At 52.6% G+C, this 17,686-nt stretch overlaps 1 protein-coding gene across 2 annotated transcripts in view; it reads left to right on the forward strand.

The window, feature by feature from the left end:
• Window positions 1–16,872, forward strand: part of LOC117802710 (tetraspanin-14-like) — a 46,647-nt gene extending 29,775 nt beyond the window's left edge. Inside the window, exons 3-6 of one of the 2 annotated variants that reach the window (XM_034662790.1) lie at window positions 10,996–11,046; window positions 12,923–13,069; window positions 14,582–14,752; window positions 15,176–15,345. In XM_034662790.1, coding sequence (XP_034518681.1) covers window positions 10,996–11,046; window positions 12,923–13,069; window positions 14,582–14,752; window positions 15,176–15,223 — 417 coding nt within the window. In that variant the 3' untranslated portion in view covers window positions 15,224–15,345. Of the gene's footprint in view, window positions 1–10,995; window positions 11,047–12,922; window positions 13,070–14,581; window positions 14,753–15,175; window positions 15,346–16,692 lie in introns of those variants that run through there. The other variant, XM_034662789.1, reaches the window with a different exon arrangement.
• Window positions 16,873–17,686: the final 814 nt, after the last annotated feature.

The raw sequence follows: 17,686 nt of genomic DNA on the forward strand, positions 1-17,686 counted from the left end.
GTGTGCAGAGTGAGCGTGGAGTGGGGCTTCATGCAGCTCTTCTCACAGGGGGTCGTCAGGGAAACAATGCTTCTAGATGACATAGTGTGGAGAGGGCACTAGCACTTTCTACTTTTTCAAAAAAATGTATTTATCTATGTATGGATGTAGGCTCTACGCCCAACATGGGGCTCGAACTCACGACCCTGAGATCAAGAGTTGTTGCTCCGCCGACTGAGCCAGCTGGGCGCCCCTCTACCATTCTTCTTTTTTTTTTTTTTTTTTAAATCTTAGTCATTCTTTGGTTGTATTAGTGAGACCTGTTTCAAGTGCAGAATGTCACTTGACTTAAGAAAATGCAAATCAAGGGGCTCAGTCAGTTAAGCATCTGCCTTCGGCTCAGGTCATGATCCTGGGGTCCTGGGATCTAGCCCTGCATCTGGCTCCCTGCTTAGCGGGGGGCGGGGAGGTGGTCTGCTTCTCACTCTCCCTCTGTCCCTCCTCCCTGCTTGTCCTCTCTTTCTCTCTCTCTCAAATAAATAAATAAATAAATAGACCTTTAAAAAAAGAAAATGCAAATCAAAACGATAGGAAGATATCATTTTGCACCCATTAGGACGGCTATTATTAAAACACACAAGCACACACACCCCCACCAAAATAACAGATGTTGACGAGGATGTGGAGAAATTGGAACCCCCGCGCACTGTTGGTGAGAATGTAAAATGGTGTAGGCACTCTGGAAAACAGTATGGAGGTTCCTCAAAATGTCAAAAAATAGAATTACCATATGATCCAGGAATTCCACTCTGGGCATAGACCCAAAAGATTGAAAAAGCAGGGTCTCAGAGAGATGTCTGCACACCTATGTTCACAGCAGCATTATTCACAACAGCCAAAAGATAGAAGCAACCCAAGTGTCTACCGACAGATGAATAGACAAAATGTGCTCTGTACATGCGATGGCATCTTTTTCAGCCTTAAAAAGGAAGGATATTATGACGCATATGCTACAACATGGGTGAACTTTGAGGATATCACGCCAAGTGAAATAAGCCCGTCACAGAAGGACGAATACTATATGGTCCCACTTAGAGGCAGTACCGAGAGTAGTCCGATTCACAGAGACACGCAGGAGACGGGTCGTTGCCGGGTTGGGGGCAGGGGACAAGGGGAAGTCAGTGTTGAGCGGGTTCAGAGTGCCAGTTTTGGTGGCAGTGTTGCTCAACACCATGGCCATCCTGAGTGCCCCTGAGCTGGACTCTTGTATAAATGGTTCAGACGGCTGGGTTTTATATTGTGGCTTTCCCACAATTCAGATTAAAAAACCATCCCCTTTGACTTGCAGAGGAGGGGCAGCTGGGAGAGGTATACCCTGGAGGAAGAGCTGTGTAGGGCCTGTTCTTTGTTCTCACCCCGCCTGGTTCCACAAGGAATTTGAGCCCTCCTGGTCTGGCCGAGTGAACCTCTGGAGGGGAGGATTCCGATGATGTCTGCAGATACAGCATCGCTTCCTGCCACCAGCATGGAGTTTAACCTGCGAAGGTTCAGATAAAGCCCTTGACTGGATCTATTTCACAGATGGATTAAAAGTGAAGAACTGAGGCCCTTTGTGGCACAGACAATGAGCCTGTGTCCGCGGACAGGAGAGCCCCCTGCCCCTGGCTTTCTCGGAGACGCAGGCAGGTCCGAGTCGACCTGCAGCTTCCCTGCTTGGGGAGTGCAGGAATTAGCTTCGGAGCCCCGTGGGCAGCCTGCTCCTAGGTGAGAGGAGAGCCACGGGCGTTTGTACTCTGTGCCCAGCGTGGCTTCAGGTCCCTTCCTTCCAAGCCACAAAGGCCACCCATGAGTAGGGTGACGAGTCGGGAAACTTTTAAGAGTGAAAGAGAGGTTAGTAAGAATTCTGCCCGAACAACAGGTGTATCCTAGGACTGTCCCAGGCACACCAGGACATGTGGTCACCCTACCCAGGAGAGGCAAAGCAAGTCTGATGTGGAAGGAGTGAACAGTCAGCTCTCTCCCCCTGCCCCCAGCACCTTTGTGGGTAGAGAGTCTAATTCTCTTTGGCCTTTATGGTGCGCCTCCTTTGATAGGGGGCTCCCCACATCCTGTGGTGAGCTCATGTCTCTGGATCACCGGCTGATCTAGAATTGCCCTTATTTGAGCTGAACTCTATGTAACTCCACACCCCAAGGCCTGACCCCTGGTCTCAAATGCAGTTTCTCTGCTTCTATCTCTGGGTAATTAGTGTAATCAAAAAGGAAAGTCTAGGGCTTTAATAATGTGTGTAGTGTATTTTCACTTTCAGTGCTAAGAAATGGTACCTTTTTCTCTTCAAGTTTTATTTAACAAACTTTTGTAATTTCATGGAAATTCTAGAAGATTACACAAGGCACCCCAGCTTTACCACGTTCCCTCCCCGCGCTCCATCCTGTCTGCAGTTGCACACGGGTTCCCATCTTTGTGGGAGCATCCTTGCAGTCACGAGGTCTGCGTTTTCATGTCAGCATCCCCTAGCATAGAACATTCTGGGTTGCCACATAGTCTTCTTGATTGTATTTTTGGAAATTCCCATATTGGACATTTTGGTTGTTTCCAGTTTTTTACTGTCCTAGATAAGGGTGCAGTGAGTAATTTGGTGTAGTATAGTTCCCTCCCTTTGGGCAAGGCAGGGAAATTATTTGCTGGGATAGATTCCCAGGAGTGAGATTAAATGGGTCAGAGAGTGTGTACGTTGTTTTGACCCGGCTGACATATTTATACAGTTAAAATTACTTCTCTAGAAGGGCTGCCCCAATTCATAGGAAATAGACCACCTTATCTCCTAGGTGTGTGTGTGTGTTTTTCCACATTTGCACTTGCCAAGGCCGAGGGCAAGGATTGCTTAATCAGGGATTCCACTAGAACACCTTGATGCTACTCCCTGTAGGGCTTCAGCTCCTGATCTCACGGGGGCACGTGCGAGGCCGGGATCATCAGCAGGGATTTCTGACAAGGGGCTGTTCAGAGGGCACTGTGGTCCTTGCCCGGTGCATATGACTGTTACACGCTCCTAGGGGAGTGTCAAGTTTAGGTGACTGGTGATGTGATAACTGTGTATCCTTCCCCAGTAGATAGCGGGCATGGCCCAGTCTAATGATTTGCCTTCTAAGCAGGGAGGCCCTGTTCTTACCTTGGTTCCCATCTTCCCACCTTCTTCTTCTTCTTTCTTTCCCCAGAAACACTTTATATCACTTGTATTGAGGTGTACATTTGATAGACTAATACTTACTTCCAGTGTATAGTTCGATATGAGTCGACATCTGTATACTCCCATGTAACCACTGTCACCCCAGTGAAGATATAAACCCTTTCTGTCACTCCAGAAACTGTCCTGTGCCCCTCTGCAGTCATTCCCTCCCACCCTGTCCTCAGGCAAGCCATCCATCTGCCTCCTATCACTCTCGGATCCGACTGCTTTTAGTTTAGGTGATGTTTTCTCTGTTCTTCTGTTTTTAATTTCATTGATATCTTTAAAGACTTTAAAAAATATTTTTAAATTTTATTTTTGAAAATCGCAGCAAAGCATACAGAACGATTTAGAATTGCAGTCATTTTCTGATGCACAGTTCAGTGCTATTAGGTCTGTTCGCTTTGTTCTGCAGCTATCACCACCATCCGTCTTCAGTCTGTTTCATTGATTTCTGCTCCTATTTTTTTTAAATTATTATTATCTTTTAAAATTTTTTTAGAGAAAGAGAGCATGTGCGAGCAGGGGGGAGGGGCAGAGGGAGAGAGAGAATCTCAGGCAGACTCCCCGCTGAGCACAGAGCCTGACACAGGGCTCTATCTCAGGACCCTGAGATCATGACCAGAAACGAAATCAAGAGTTGGAGGCTTAACCGACTGAACCATTCAGGCGCCCCTGCTCCTATTTTTATTTCCTCACTTCTACTTTGGGATTACTTTGCTTTTTTTCTAGCTGCTTAAGGCAGAAGATTAGATCATTGATTTTAGATCTTTCTTAATATAGGTATTTGATGCTCTGTTTCTGCACCCCACACATTTTGATACGTTTTCATTTCATTTGGTTAAAATACCTTGTGTATGCGTACTCTGTATGTGATGTGTCCTTTCTTCCACCTCCTGGCTCACTTTAACAGTTTCTCTTTATTATTGGATTTCAGCAGTTTTATTATGATATGGGCTGGTGTGGTTTTCTTTGTTTATTCTATTTGGGGTTCATTGGGCTTTTGGGATTTGTGGGTTTATAGTTTTCATCAGATTTAGGACTACTTTGACCATTATTTCTTCAAATATACACCTCTCCCCTTTTTTCTTCTCAGACTCCTTGCTGTCTCCTGGGTCACTGAGGCTCTGTTCAATTCCCCTACCCCTACCCTTTAGTCCAAATAGTTTCTATTGCTTTGTCTTCAAGTTGGCTCATCTTTTCTTCTATAGTGTCTAATTGCTGTTAAACCCATCTAGTGAATTCTTCATTTCTGGTGTTGTATTTTCTATTTCTAATGGTTCCATTTAGACCTTCTGTTTTCTGTTTCTTTCCTCATTATGTTTATATTTCCTTTTAAATCCCCAAGGGTGTGTATAATATCTGTTTTCATGTCTTAGCTATTTCTACCTTCTCTGTCATGTTTCTGTCTTTTTCTAGTTACTATTTTTCCTTGTTATAGATCACGTTTATTTCCCTTCCTACCTATCTAGTAAATTTTTGTATTTTTTGGTAATTTTTAAATTTTAAGTAGGCTCCACGCCCAGCATGGGGCTTGAACTCACAGCCCCGAGATCAAGAGTCCCACACTCTACCTGCTGAGCCAGCCTGGCGCCCCGTCTCGTAACTTTGGATTACATGCCAGATACAGCAGTCCTCTTGTTTGGTCAGCTCAGGCTGCCACAACAAAATGCCATCGACTCATTGCCTTAAACAACAGAAATTTAATCTCTCACATTTATGGAGGCTGAAAGTCTGAGATTGGGGTGCCGGCATAGTTGGGTTCTGGGGAGGCTCTCTCCCTGGCTTGCGGGTGGCTGCCAGAGCTCTGGTCTCTCTTCCTCTTAATGAGGATACTAATCATGGGGTCCCCACCCTCATGATCTCATCCAACCCTATTTACCTCCCAAAGGCCCACCTCCAAACACCATCACATTGACATGGCATCAACATACGGATTTTGGGGGACACAACATCCAATCCATAACACCTCCTTAACAGTATGATGTCTTCTGAATCTGGCATTTCTTGTTAACTGTTGTGTGTGAGATTCATTCTTCCTCTTGTATGTCGTTGTGGGTCATTGATTCTCACTGTCGTGTAATAGTCCATTGTGCAGATGGATCATTTGGGATTTTTTACAGTTTTAGGCTATTTATGATGACCTGTTTAGGTACTATAAAGACAAAACCAGGTTGGAGACCTGAATGATAGGGATGTCTGGGGGTTCGTGTGGCCGAGCTGAAGGAAATCCTGTCTTTGGTCTCGAGGTCCAGATGGTTTCAGTGTGAAAGTTCAGTGTAGGACTTGGCAGACAGCGGCTCCCAGGCCTGGCTCTCAGCCGGGTTTTGCACATACAACTTTATTGGAACACAGCCCTGCCCATTCGTTTACATATTATCTATGGCTGCTTTCCTGCTATAAAAGCAGATTAGAGTGCTTGAAACGGAGATCTTCCAGCACAAAGCTGAATATGTTTACTATCGGCCCTCTACAGAAATGTCAAGTGCTGGCTTGGTATTTTGGTTTTCTCCCCCACTGTTCCTCACTGAACTGTGCCAGCAATGGTAGAGACTGGGGTGAAGGTGGGGCTGAGGCTGGGTTGGGGTTCCTTCTCTCTGTTGCCTGGAGAGCTGCCTCTAACCTCCCTTGGATGACTCTGCCCTTCCTCCTTCCTCCCTTTCAAAGGCCTTGACACAGTCATTCCTGGGCGGGGCTTGGTGGGGGTGGGCTCCCTGTTATCTGGAAACTCAGAGACATCTGTGGAAACTGCCCCTAGAGTCCTCTGAGTGAGTAGTCCTTACCCCTCCTCACTGGGGCCCCTAGCGTGTTTGCTGCCTGTGCTGGAAAGGGCACACATGCTTCTTATTTTCAGAACCACCCTTCCGGCAGGAGGAAAAGCTGGTGTGTGATAGCTGTGTGACCCTGTGCAAGGCACCATCCTGCCCTGGGCTTCGCTTCCCTCTGTAATGAGGAAGCTGGGCTCCAGTGTCCCTTCCGGCTCCCAGACCTTCCAAACTCCCGCTGAGAAGTGGCTTAGTTTCGACTCTTTGAACGTGGGACTATTTGAAAGTGGCATTCCCTGTACTCTGTAGGGTTCAGAGCGGCTGCAGTCTTGAAGGGCGAGGCTTCCTAACCCCGACAGATATCTTGAGACTCACTCTCAGCCCCCTGGGCTCTCAGGGTCAGGTTGGGTCTAGAGTCTCTGCCCTCTGGAGTCCTTTCTGGCCAATAATTTGCGTTGTTGGCATTTCAGGTGGCCATAAGCATCCCTGGTGTTTTCTGAACTCACCAGGTCTAGAGTCAGGGTTTGCTGTTCTGGAGAGTGCCTGGACCATGGGGTTTCCACCTGGCATGGTTTATGATGGCAGAGCTTAGGCCTGGGAGGTGAGCAGGCCCTGGGAGATTATTGGCCTCCAACTGCTTAGTTTTGCAGATTGGCAAACTGAGGTCCAAGAGAGGGATGTTTGCTCAAAGCCACAGGATGAATTAGAAACACAGCTGAGATTCTGTTCTAGCTTCTTCCACTCTGTCCTGTTTTTCTTTCCATCATCCTTTCTTACCTTACTTAAAAAAAGCCTTCCGAGGCCCTGTTTCCCTAAACTTTACTTCACTGTTGTCTCTGAGACCCAATAAAACAGATGCCTCTGGAAAGGAAGACTTTGTTTTAGGACAAAGGCTGGAGCTGGGAGTTATTGGGGTTGGGGCTCAGAGAGTCTTCAGGCCAGCAAACGCTGGTGGCATCTGGAACACCCCTCGATGCCTCTACTCTGCTCCCCTCCTTTGCAGGGGGGCAGGGCTCCCTTGGACTGGCTCCATGCCCTGGGGTAGGCATGTCACTGGTGATACACTTCCTTCAATCCCTGCAACCGTCCTGTGACCCAGGAAAGGCCGTTCTCCATTCTGCAGAGGAAATCATAGGCACAGAGGAGTTCCTGGACTTGGCACGAAGTCCTGCCACCAGGCAGTTGCAGAGTGGAGACTGGAACCAGGACCAGATGACTTGTGCTGTGTGTTCAGCACTACTCTGGCCTTGAGTTTGGCTTACTCTTGGGTCTCCTTCTGATTTTTTCTCTGGGACTCCCGTAGACAGCCCTGTGAACGTCAGCCTCTGACAGGCAGGGGATTTGCAAGAACCAGAGGCCAGTGGGGTGGAGGCTGAGAGGGTGCGTGGCTGCTGGTGCTTTGCCTTGAGCTCCCTGCAGAAGGGCCTCTGGGGCCTGCAAGAGTTGCCCAAGGACTTTTACACACACCGAAATGCAATCTTGCAAGACGCCAAGGCCACGAAATTATAGGTCATGAGGCGCTACTTTGGAGCTGCTTGGTGTTGGAACCCTCCTCCCGTCCAGCAGGGCCTGGCCAGGTGTCTGCACTTCCACTGTCACTGGAACCTGCTTGGGTGAAGGACCACAGGGTTGTTCACATGGCACATGGATTCCGTGTGGCTTCTAGCCCAGAGTGTCCCAGAGGATGCTCCCTCACCTTCCATAGGGGGCCTTTGCCTCCGGTGGAGGGGTCAGTAATCTTTACAGTGACCCCCAGGGAGGCCCTGCTTCCTGGCCACAGAGTGGGCCACAGAGTGGTCCTTGCCACCTGAAGATATGGGTCGTGGGCATCCGAGTTGCACAGCCCAAAGCCCCTGCTGCGGAACTCCTGTGCCGCAGGGCCCCTGTGCCTGCCCCTTGTGGTGGGGGGCTCAGGCTGCCACCTGTCTTCCTGGCCCCTGTGGGCGGTGGGATAATGTGCTGTCAGGAGGGTCAGAGACACCCCAGTTTGGTTCGAACTCTGCCACCAGCTAGCCGTGTGACTTTGGGCAAATAACCAAGTCATTCTATATCTGAGCTTTCCTGTTTGAAAAAGGGGTAATAATACCACACCCGTGATGGTGTGAGAGAGGGACCCTTTACATGTAGGAAGTGTCGAATGCTGGGCTCGGCACCCAGGAAAGAATGGTACCGCTTGCCATGGTGACCACAGTGGTATACACGCCTGCTGGCCCAAGGCCGGCCTCCCTTTGGGCTTTGCGGGAGGCCGGCCCTGTCCTTTGGGAAGGGATTTAATCAGGTCATAAAAGAGAGACAAAGGAGGTTACTCTGAGGCTGGAAAGCACCCAGCTGAACTGTCGCTCCCAGATGGTTGGCCGCCAGGGACAACAGCCCAGCCCCATGGACCATCTGCCCCAGAGAGATCCAGGGACGGGGCCCCACTGGAAGCTGGGTGAAGTTGGCAAGTGTCCCAGCCTGGCTCATTCACGGGGCTGCTGGGTGAGCTCCCAGACAGGCCACTTCCCCTGTCTGGTCCTCCCTCAGTCTCCTCATCTCTGGAATCGGTCCTCAAAGTTCCTGCCTCGGACCAGTGTTCACCGAGCCCATGATCTGACATGTGACCCCTCCCACCCCCACCCTGCTGGTTCCTGTCTTTCTGGTGCAAGTTCACATTAGTTCTTTCTTTAAAACAGAATGGAAAAAACCATGAACCCTTTTCTTAGTGCCCAGTTGTTGCGAGAGAAGGAAATCTGGGCTCCAGTGGGAGGGAGCTGGCCGTGACTCAGCCCAGGGTCTCGGAGGGGCAGGTTTCTCTCACCATCCGCCGTGGTGCCAGGTGGGATATAAATTGTCGCGGAAATCAGTTAGGCAGGGTCTGCAGTGCTGTTGGGGACAGTGGATGAGGCATAGGGAGGGACAACCTCCAGGACAACCTCCTGTCCTGATCTGATGCCTCTGTGTAGGGCTTGACTATGGACCTGGGCCAGGCCGGGCTTTTGCTTGGCCCCCATTTGCTCTGAATGCATTTGGAGGGCATGAGGTATAGGTTTTCTGATCTAAACAACAGAGTGAGGTGGCCGTGATGCTATTTAATGAGAAGGGCAAGAGTTGGCAGGGGCTGGTTGGGGCTGGGAGAGCAAGGCTCCATTTGGGGGCATGTGAAGACTGAAATGTTGTCAGCTATCTTCTCTGCACAAGTCACGTGGACATTGGGTATGGAGATTCGGATTTGTGGGTCAGCTGTGTAGAGATGGCGTTTCAAGCCATGTGAATTCTGGCCTCATCTAGTGAACCCCGGAGAGGTTGAGGGGTCCCGGACGGAACAGTGAGGCTTGCCAGTGTATAAAGGTGCGTGGAGGAGGGTGAGCCAGCAGGAGAGGCTGAAGAGTAACCAGTGCTACTTGTCCCCCAAGCCGAGTGTCTCAGCACAGGAGGGAATGACCATGTGTCTGGTCAGGTCAGATAAACAGAAAAAAGACTTGACCTTGGGGACCTTGAGGAATGACAGGGAGGGAAGCCTGCCAGATTCAGTGGACAGTGATTGGCCACCTTCAGGCTTGCCTGCCCTGCAGCGCAAGACACTTGGGGAGGGAAAGGAAGTGCTCATGCCCCCATTAAGAAAAACCAAGGCCTTTAGCCACTAGTTAATTCAGCGGGAGGACGGAAGAGTTGCGAAACCAGTGTGGCGTATACCGGACCGCGTGTCCTTCCCTGGAGTTGAAGCTCCAGCAGCATCTGGCTTTGCCTGGGTCCTCAGGGCTGGAGATGGTGCCTGGCACTTAGGAGGGCCTCAGTCAGTGTTTGTTGAGTGACTTGGGATCTAGGCCCTTCTCCTCCACTGCTTGGTGTTTTGACCTTGGCCCTCTGGGGCCCGTGTTCTGCTTTGTATGATGGACTGATCAGGTGTAGACGGGGGTGGGAGGGCGCTTCTGTGGGAACCAGATGTAAGGGGTCTGTGAACCCTCTGAAATTCCATCCCAGATATTGGCCCGTAAGCAGTTCTCTGAAGGTAGTCCATGATTGTGATTTGAAAGAGGTTGCCATCTCTTTAAAGGGCCTTCCCTTCCCACTCCAGCCCCCTGGGGCCAGTGGTGAACAAAAGAAAGTGTGAGAATGCGCCTTGGAGAGGTGAGTCCTAGGCAAACCTAGCCCCCTTATTTATCGTGAGGTGCTGATGATTGGTGGCCAGATGCCAGCATGGTGTAAAGCACTGACACAGAAAAACAGGCAGCTTAATTTTCAGAAACCAAGTGTTTCGCTTTATATGGAAAAAGTCTTCTCTTGTTTAGAAACCTGTGTGATGTATTGGGGCAGGGGGGCTTTCCGTTGTGGTACAGGTGAGGCAGCCTGGTCCCAGTGGGGTTGGGGGTGCTCCTTTTCTGGGGTGAATGTGTTGTTTAGCACAGGCCTATTTTAATTCAGTAACTAGTAGCCCAGGAGCTAATAACATGGTGTACTCGTGTGCCCCACGCGGAGCAAAGGCGCCATGACTCTGCGTCCCCGCAGCGGTGCTCAGGGCTCCGGAGAGAGGCTCTCCGGCATGGGGAGCCTGTGAATGCACCTGGGGGGCCGTCACAGAGGGTCGTGTCTTCTTTCCACCAGATCCTGCCCTGAAGTGAGTTCGGGGGCTTTGGGAATGTGGAAGAAACAGGCCAGGGCCACCATCATGATGTCTCTGACTCCTTAATGTGGGGGGCAGTCTCTGCTCTGAGGTCTTCCTCTCTGCTGTCTGGAGCATGGTGGGGGGAGGGCATTGGGGTTGAAGGAGTTTGTCCCAATGTTCAGGGAGGTAGGTGTGAGTTATCCTGAACCCTTGGCCATCCCTTTGCTCTGGGGTAGAGTTCATGTCATCTGCAGGGACCAAGGGCTTGCCTTGCCCCTGGTCCACCTGCATGGACAGGAGCCCAGGAGTGTCCCTTGACTAGCAGTGTGGACACTCCTCTAAGAAGCACATTCGTGGTGCTGGTTTCAGACATAACTAACTCTTTCCCTCTCTCCCTCCTTCCCCACTTCTCCCCATCCCTCCACCCCTCCCCTGCTTAGCTGGCTGGAGTTGTCTTCCTTGGAGTCGGACTGTGGGCATGGAGCGAAAAGGTAGGTGTCACTGTGACTAGAACAGAAAGCATCAGGTAGCCCAGACCAGGTGTGCTTAGCTTTAATTGCTCCTTCCTCCAGACTCCTCCCCGGCAAGGATTCTTGCACACCATAATGTAGCCGTTGGTCGTCACAGAGCCCGCTCTGGGAAATAGTTACGGAGCTTGTCATGAGAACTCCTGGGGCCTTGGGACTGGCTCTGCTTGCCCGTGGTGGGGTCACAGCTAGAGGCCACGGCTGGGCTGGGCTGGGCTGGTGGGGTTTTTGAGCTCCATGAGCATGGGGAGGCCTCTCTGCTATTCACAGAAGCCTCAGGTGGCCTGGGGGCTTTGTCCTGGGTGGGCCTGGGGCCACCTTCCACTCCTGTCTGTGCCTCTGGGAGCCAGCGGCTCTCTGAACAGGGTTGTGTTTATTCCTGAAATTCTTGTCCTTTTGAGATCCGGAGCAGGGCTGTGTTACATGCCCCCTGGGTGCCCTGTGGGGAGGCGCATGTCCTTACACACCTGTGAACCTCCTTGCCCAGCCTGTGCAGGAGAGGGGAGGCGTGGGGAGACTGGGCTCTTCCTGTCCAGAAGGACAAGGGGCAGTGGAAACTCTGAGGAGGGGCTGGACTCAAGAGCTGTAGTGCCACCTTCTGCTCTGCTGGCGGGTGCCAGTCGGGAAGGTGGAGCTGAAGAGGACCCTCACTACAGGGAGGGCGGGAGAGGGGAGAGAGAAGGGGCAAGGTGGAGCAAGGCGCACTGGGTCGGGCAGGTCACAGTGGGGACTAAAGCATCCCCTTGAGCCTCAGGCCCCGGACCCTCTCTTACCCCTTCAGGGGAACCTCCCTTTGGTTCCAGGAGGAGGCAGGAGCTCTTTAGATCTATGGGCTTTCTTGCCATGGCCTTAGGTACTGAATAAGTCCCACCTTGGGGTTTGAGCATCTTCAAGGTGGCCTGTGAACCCCTAAAGGGCAGGAGCTGAAGTGCAATGTCACTTTGTCCTGCGGACAAACCCCTGCAAGCCCTTGCAAACCGTGACTCATATCGCCACCATGTGGCCATCTCTTGAACAGCATCAGCTCCAGCTGAGCCCTGAGCAGATGCCTGGCTCCCTGGGAGCCTGGGTGCTGCCGGTTACCAGCTGGTGGCTCCTTTCTCCTTGCTCCTTTGAATCCTGTAGAACTGCTCATTTGGTTTTGGTTCTCACTAGCCACATGTGACTGTATGTATTTAAATTAGTTAAAATGAAATGTGAGTTAAAATTCAGTTCTTCAGTTGCACTCGGGTTCTCAATAGAACGTGGGGCCCATGGCTACCATTCGGGACAGTGCAGATATAGAACACCTCCCATCATCACAGAAGGTTTTATGGACGGTGCTGCCTTCATCTGCATGGCTGTTTTCTACAACAGGGTGCATACTGAAGCTTTGTTGGCTCAGGATAGTGGGGTTCTCCACGAACTGAGTGCAGAGTAAGCCGCCACATGGCCAGAGGGCAGGGTGAGGCTCTGGCCCTAAGGTGCCTGGACTGGAGGCCACTGGGTCCCCCAGGACCCCCCTCCATTCCAGGCCTGGCATAGGCACCCTGCAGTCTCCAAAAAAAGCAGGGGGTCTGTCTGCGAGGGACTCACGGCCAAGGTGCAGCCCAGGATTGTTGCATGTGAGGGCCCTGGGCGCTGAAGTGGTCAAGGATCTGTGGGCAGAGGGGCCCCTAAGAGGGCAAGTGGGCAGGGGCCATGCTCTGTGCTCCGGCCTGGCTGTTAATGAGAGGACTGAGCCTCAGAAAGCAGGTCCCTGTCCTTATTTTAGCTCTGGACACAACCTAGCCATTGCCCCCCCCCCGCCCCCGCCGCACCCTTGGCTCCCTGAGGCTGATGCTGTCTCTGCTGTTTTCAGGGGGTACTGTCTGACCTCACCAAAGTGACCCGGCTGCATGGAATCGACCCTGTGGTGCTGGTGCTGATGGTGGGCGTGGTGATGTTCACGCTGGGGTTCGCTGGCTGCGTGGGGGCCCTGCGGGAGAACATCTGCCTGCTCAAGTTTGTGAGTAGCCTCAGATATGGGGGCGGGAGGGGAGACAGAGGGAGGGGTGTGGGCTCTGCTGCGCAGGCTTATCCCTTATCTGGCCAGAGAGGGTCGTGGCTCTTACAGGCCACGGCCCCCCCCCCCAGGCCCCAGCCATGTGGGGAGGAGGCTGTCCACCGAATGGTAGGGTTTCAGGAAACAGTCAGCTGAGCCAGCAACTCATCCCTGGAGAAGTTGGGCCCCTCTGGTTTTCAGCTCCTGGAGGGACGGGTTGGCAAAGCAGCTGGCCCCTCGCTCCCTTCCTTGCCTCTTATTTCCCTCAGAAGTCCTAAAGGAATTGTTTGTTTGCTACTCACCTTTGCCCCTCTTGGCTAAGATCAAAAGATGTTGCCAGTAAAGTTAGGAAACCATTTCCCTCCTCCAGGGTGTGTGGATCTGTCGGGGTGTGCAACACAGAATCCTTAATTTCCTGGCGAAACTACCAGTTAGGAAGAGTTTGGCTTTCTATTTAGATACAAATTCACGTTGAAATGCATTCAGTTAAAATTAAATAGCACCTGGTGGGGAAAACACATAATCATGCTTTGCAATATATTATTTGTTGAATTTATTAGATCAAGCCTTCTCTTCCCTGGGTTTAATTTAAAAAGCGAAACGTGGGTTTTTTTTTTCTCATTTTTTTTCCCTCTTAAAAACGTATATAGTATCTTCCTTCTGTGTGAATGGAGGTTGCGTTTTGAAGGGCCCTGTGCATATATATGTGTTTGTGTGTGTATGTGGGTGTTTCCCCTTGTTTTATTCTGAGACCTTTGCCTGCCGTGGCCTCACTGCTTAGAGCACAGGGTGACCAGGGGTGGTAATGGCCGGGAGAACTCACGCACTGCTGGCCGGAAGTCTGCCAGATGGGAGGGGTGCGGCTGCAAGGGGGGCCCTTGCAGAAGGCCACCGCTGTGGTGGCCAGGGGCGATGTGCTTCTGGAGAGGTCTTGACACATACAGAGGGATGCATATGTCCTGCATGAGCTGTGTGACCTCAAGCAAGTGCCATGCCTGAGTGAGCCTCCGTTTCCTTACCCCTAATGTGGGGGCGACAGATTAGATTTCTAGCAACGTGACTGGGTGTGTGTGTGAGGGGAGTGGTCAGATATGGTGTCTGGGGCACAGGCTGTGCTCTCAAGGAGCTGATGGCCTGGTGGGGTACGTTAGCCGTTCATTCCCGGGATGGGGCTTCCTTGTTGGGGAGGGAGGCTACCTCACAGGAAATGGGTGACACAGTGGCTTGGAGCTTTCTCGTCCTTTTGCTCATCTCTTCCCAGTGATGCTGTGATGTGGGTGGGGATGCACATCTCCATTTACAGATGGGGCGGGGTTGCCAGCCAGTAACATGGGATCCCCGGGGGCTGCAGCGCCGGTCTCTTGGGTGTGGCACCCACATACCCTTTGTGGCAGGCATTGATCCCGGGTCAGACGGGGCTTTGCGCATGGCCACAGAGGTGTGGTGACTCTCACTCCCATTCTCGTCCCCACGCAGTTCTGCGGTACCATCGTGCTCATCTTCTTCCTGGAGCTGGCCGTGGCCGTGCTGGCCTTCCTCTTCCAGGACTGGGTGAGGGACCGGTTCCGGGAGTTCTTCGAGAGCAACATCAGATCCTACCGGGACGACATCGACCTGCAGAACCTCATTGACTCCCTTCAGAAAGCCGTAAGCACCACTGCTGGCCTCCTGGGTAGAGCATGGGCTTCCCTAGCCATGCATGCTGCTCGGGCCACGGCTAGCGGGGAATCCGGGGCATCCCTCCTCAGCACGGCAAGTAGCGGGGGGCCGCGGGAGCGTTGCTCCTGCCTCTGGTCAGCTTAGCTTTGCCCGCTCATGGTTGCCTGGCTGTGTCGGCGTGTTCGCAGTGTGTCCTCCCCAGTTTGCATGGGGCAGGCGGTCTAGCTGCCCCTGTGGCCACCCTCCCCCAGGGACCCAGATTTCTCCAGTCCCGGCCACGCAGGCAGCCGCAGGTCCCTAGGCACTGTGGGTACCCAGGGGCGGAGCGTCTCCTCCCCCTGCGCGTGACTCACTGTCTGAGGCTATTCCTGTCCCCTTCCTCCCTGGGACCTTTTCCCCTTCCTGTTCCAGAGGGCAGAGCTGCCTGGAGGAAGTTTCCCCAGATGGGGAGGAATGTGACCTCCCTGGAATATGTCCCCAGGGGGCTGTCTAAGCTGTCCCAGGCTTTGGCCTTGACTCCATCTGGCCTCCGTCTCCCCTGTGTGTGGCTGCACCTGGAGGCTTGGACCACAGCCGTCCCCACCCTGGGGGAGCCCACTCCCCGCCACCGGCTGGGGCAAGGCGGTCTGTGATTCGTCTGTGCGCTGCCGGAAAACCTCGCTTCCTCAGGGACTTCATGTGGAACACTTGGGTTCTGAGAAGAAAATAATCAAGCATCAAGCAAGCAGTAAAAATAACTCTGGTCCACTCTCATGTTTACTAAAACTTGTTTACCCTTATGTCGTGTATCCCGGGATCTGGCAAAACCCACTTATGTGATCAGAGACCCTTCCTGTGTCTTAATAGTGATGGACATTTTCTGTGAAAATCCCATCGCAGCCATTTCCTCCCACCCCTCATTGAACCTTCCCGTGGTTTCCCGTTGTCCCAGAGCTTCGGGCGTGCCCGGGCGCTCCTGCCCCGCACTAGCCTTGAAGACAGCGAGCTCTTCTCCAGTGCCGTCCTTTCCCCTTGAAAATACATTCTCCAGAGGCATTAAATTATGGAGATTGCTCACACTGAAATATTCGGGAATCATGAAAGTGGCTGGAACCACGGCAGGGTAAAGGGGAGACATGGGACATCTTTTATCTTAGAAATAAAAAAAGACAACCAGGAATCCTGGTCATGAATTTGTTATGATCACGGCCACAGCCATGTCCGCATCAGGACAAGTGTAAAAATGGAGTCTGCTGCTGGTCTGGGATGCCCTTGACATCACCATGCTATTTTCAGTGTTTGGTTTTACAAGTATTTAGATGAGTGGCGATTCTCTTTGCAACTACAACAGGTAATGGGGGGTGCAAAGACCCCAGGTTAGGGGGGCAGAGCTACGATTGTGTTACTGTTCACCCCAGTCACAATTCTGGCCTTGGGAGTAGACGTCCAACAGCTGTTTTTTGCAAAGAGGCACCTAAGGGAACTAAGGCCAGCTTGGAAATTTCCCTGGGAGGAAGACACAGTCACTGCCCACAAGAAGGGGTTCTCTTGGGGGGCACGAGAGAACTGTATCAGAGGTACTGAGTGGCCTCAGAGGAGAGTGAGGAATCTTCTCTGGGCTGAGGGGAGGGGAGGAAGGGGAAGCTCCAGGGGGACGAGGGTCTGGACCCAAGTGTTGTGTCCCAGCGGAAACCAGGGGACACTGCAGAGCCAGTCCTGCATGCTGGACCCAGAGGGGTCATGGCCAAGGTTTCCTGATTTCCTTCTTAAAAGGCTCCCTAGATCACCACGCTCAGCATCTCTGTGCATGCAGGAGGTCAGTGGGGGGCCTTGATTTCTCTGTGTGTACATGGAGCAACGCTTCCCCTCGTGTCCCCGATCCCCTGTGGGTGGTCACAGCCCTGGCTCAGAGCCAGACCCCTGACAGCTCTCGGCTTTTGTGATCCCAGAACCAGTGCTGCGGGGCCTATGGGCCTGAAGACTGGGACCTCAACGTCTACTTCAACTGCAGTGGTGCCAGCTACAGCCGTGAGAAGTGTGGGGTGCCCTTCTCCTGCTGTGTGCCGGACCCTGCGGTGAGTCGGCCTGCCCCCAGAATGTGGAGCGGTTCCTAGCTCTAAGGGCTCTGGGCCGCTTCTGCGCTCCCTCCGCCCAGCACTGCAGGGCTCCTGCAATTCTGAAATCCTCTATGTGTAAATCCCAGGGATATTTTTGCATGACCTCCCCTTGCTCTAGTGTTTTCAGGGAGGCAGGAGAAAAGCCAGTCACGTCCCTTCCTTGAGGGGCTCTCACTCAGGGTGCCTGGACAAAATGCTAGAAATGTGGTGAGCCCTGGGCCGCCCACTTCACAGTTCTCTGGAGAAAATGCCCAGTACACAGAAGCCCACAGGAGAGGGCGGGTACTCACCATCTGGGGGTGGTTTAGGATTCTCGCCTGTCTTCTTCACCTGTTCTCGTTCCCAGCCCACGGCCCGGCTCCCCGGGTTCCAGAAACGGGGCTCTTGGGGTGACCTGTGAAGGAGCACTGCATGTTTCCCAGAACTGAGCCCTTTACAGCTCTTGGTGTGCTCATGGGTGCCTAGTCCTTGGCCTCGAGGCTCCAAGCAGGCAGGGCAGGGTCGCTGTCACACGGCCTACTCCCCAGCCCAGGAGNATGCTGGGCTCGGCACCCAGGAAAGAATGGTACCGCTTGCCATGGTGACCACAGTGGTATACACGCCTGCTGGCCCAAAGCCGGCCTCCCTTTGGGCTTTGCGGGAGGCCGGCCCTGTCCTTTGGGAAGGGATTTAATCAGGTCATAAAAGAGAGACAAAGGAGGTTACTCTGAGGCTGGAAAGCACCCAGCTGAACTGTCGCTCCCAGATGGTTGGCCGCCAGGGACAACAGCCCAGCCCCATGGACCATCTGCCCCAGAGAGATCCAGGGACGGGGCCCCACTGGAAG

This window comes from Ailuropoda melanoleuca, chromosome 6 (genome assembly GCF_002007445.2).
Source record: "Ailuropoda melanoleuca isolate Jingjing chromosome 6, ASM200744v2, whole genome shotgun sequence".
Lineage (NCBI taxonomy): Eukaryota > Metazoa > Chordata > Mammalia > Carnivora > Ursidae > Ailuropoda > Ailuropoda melanoleuca.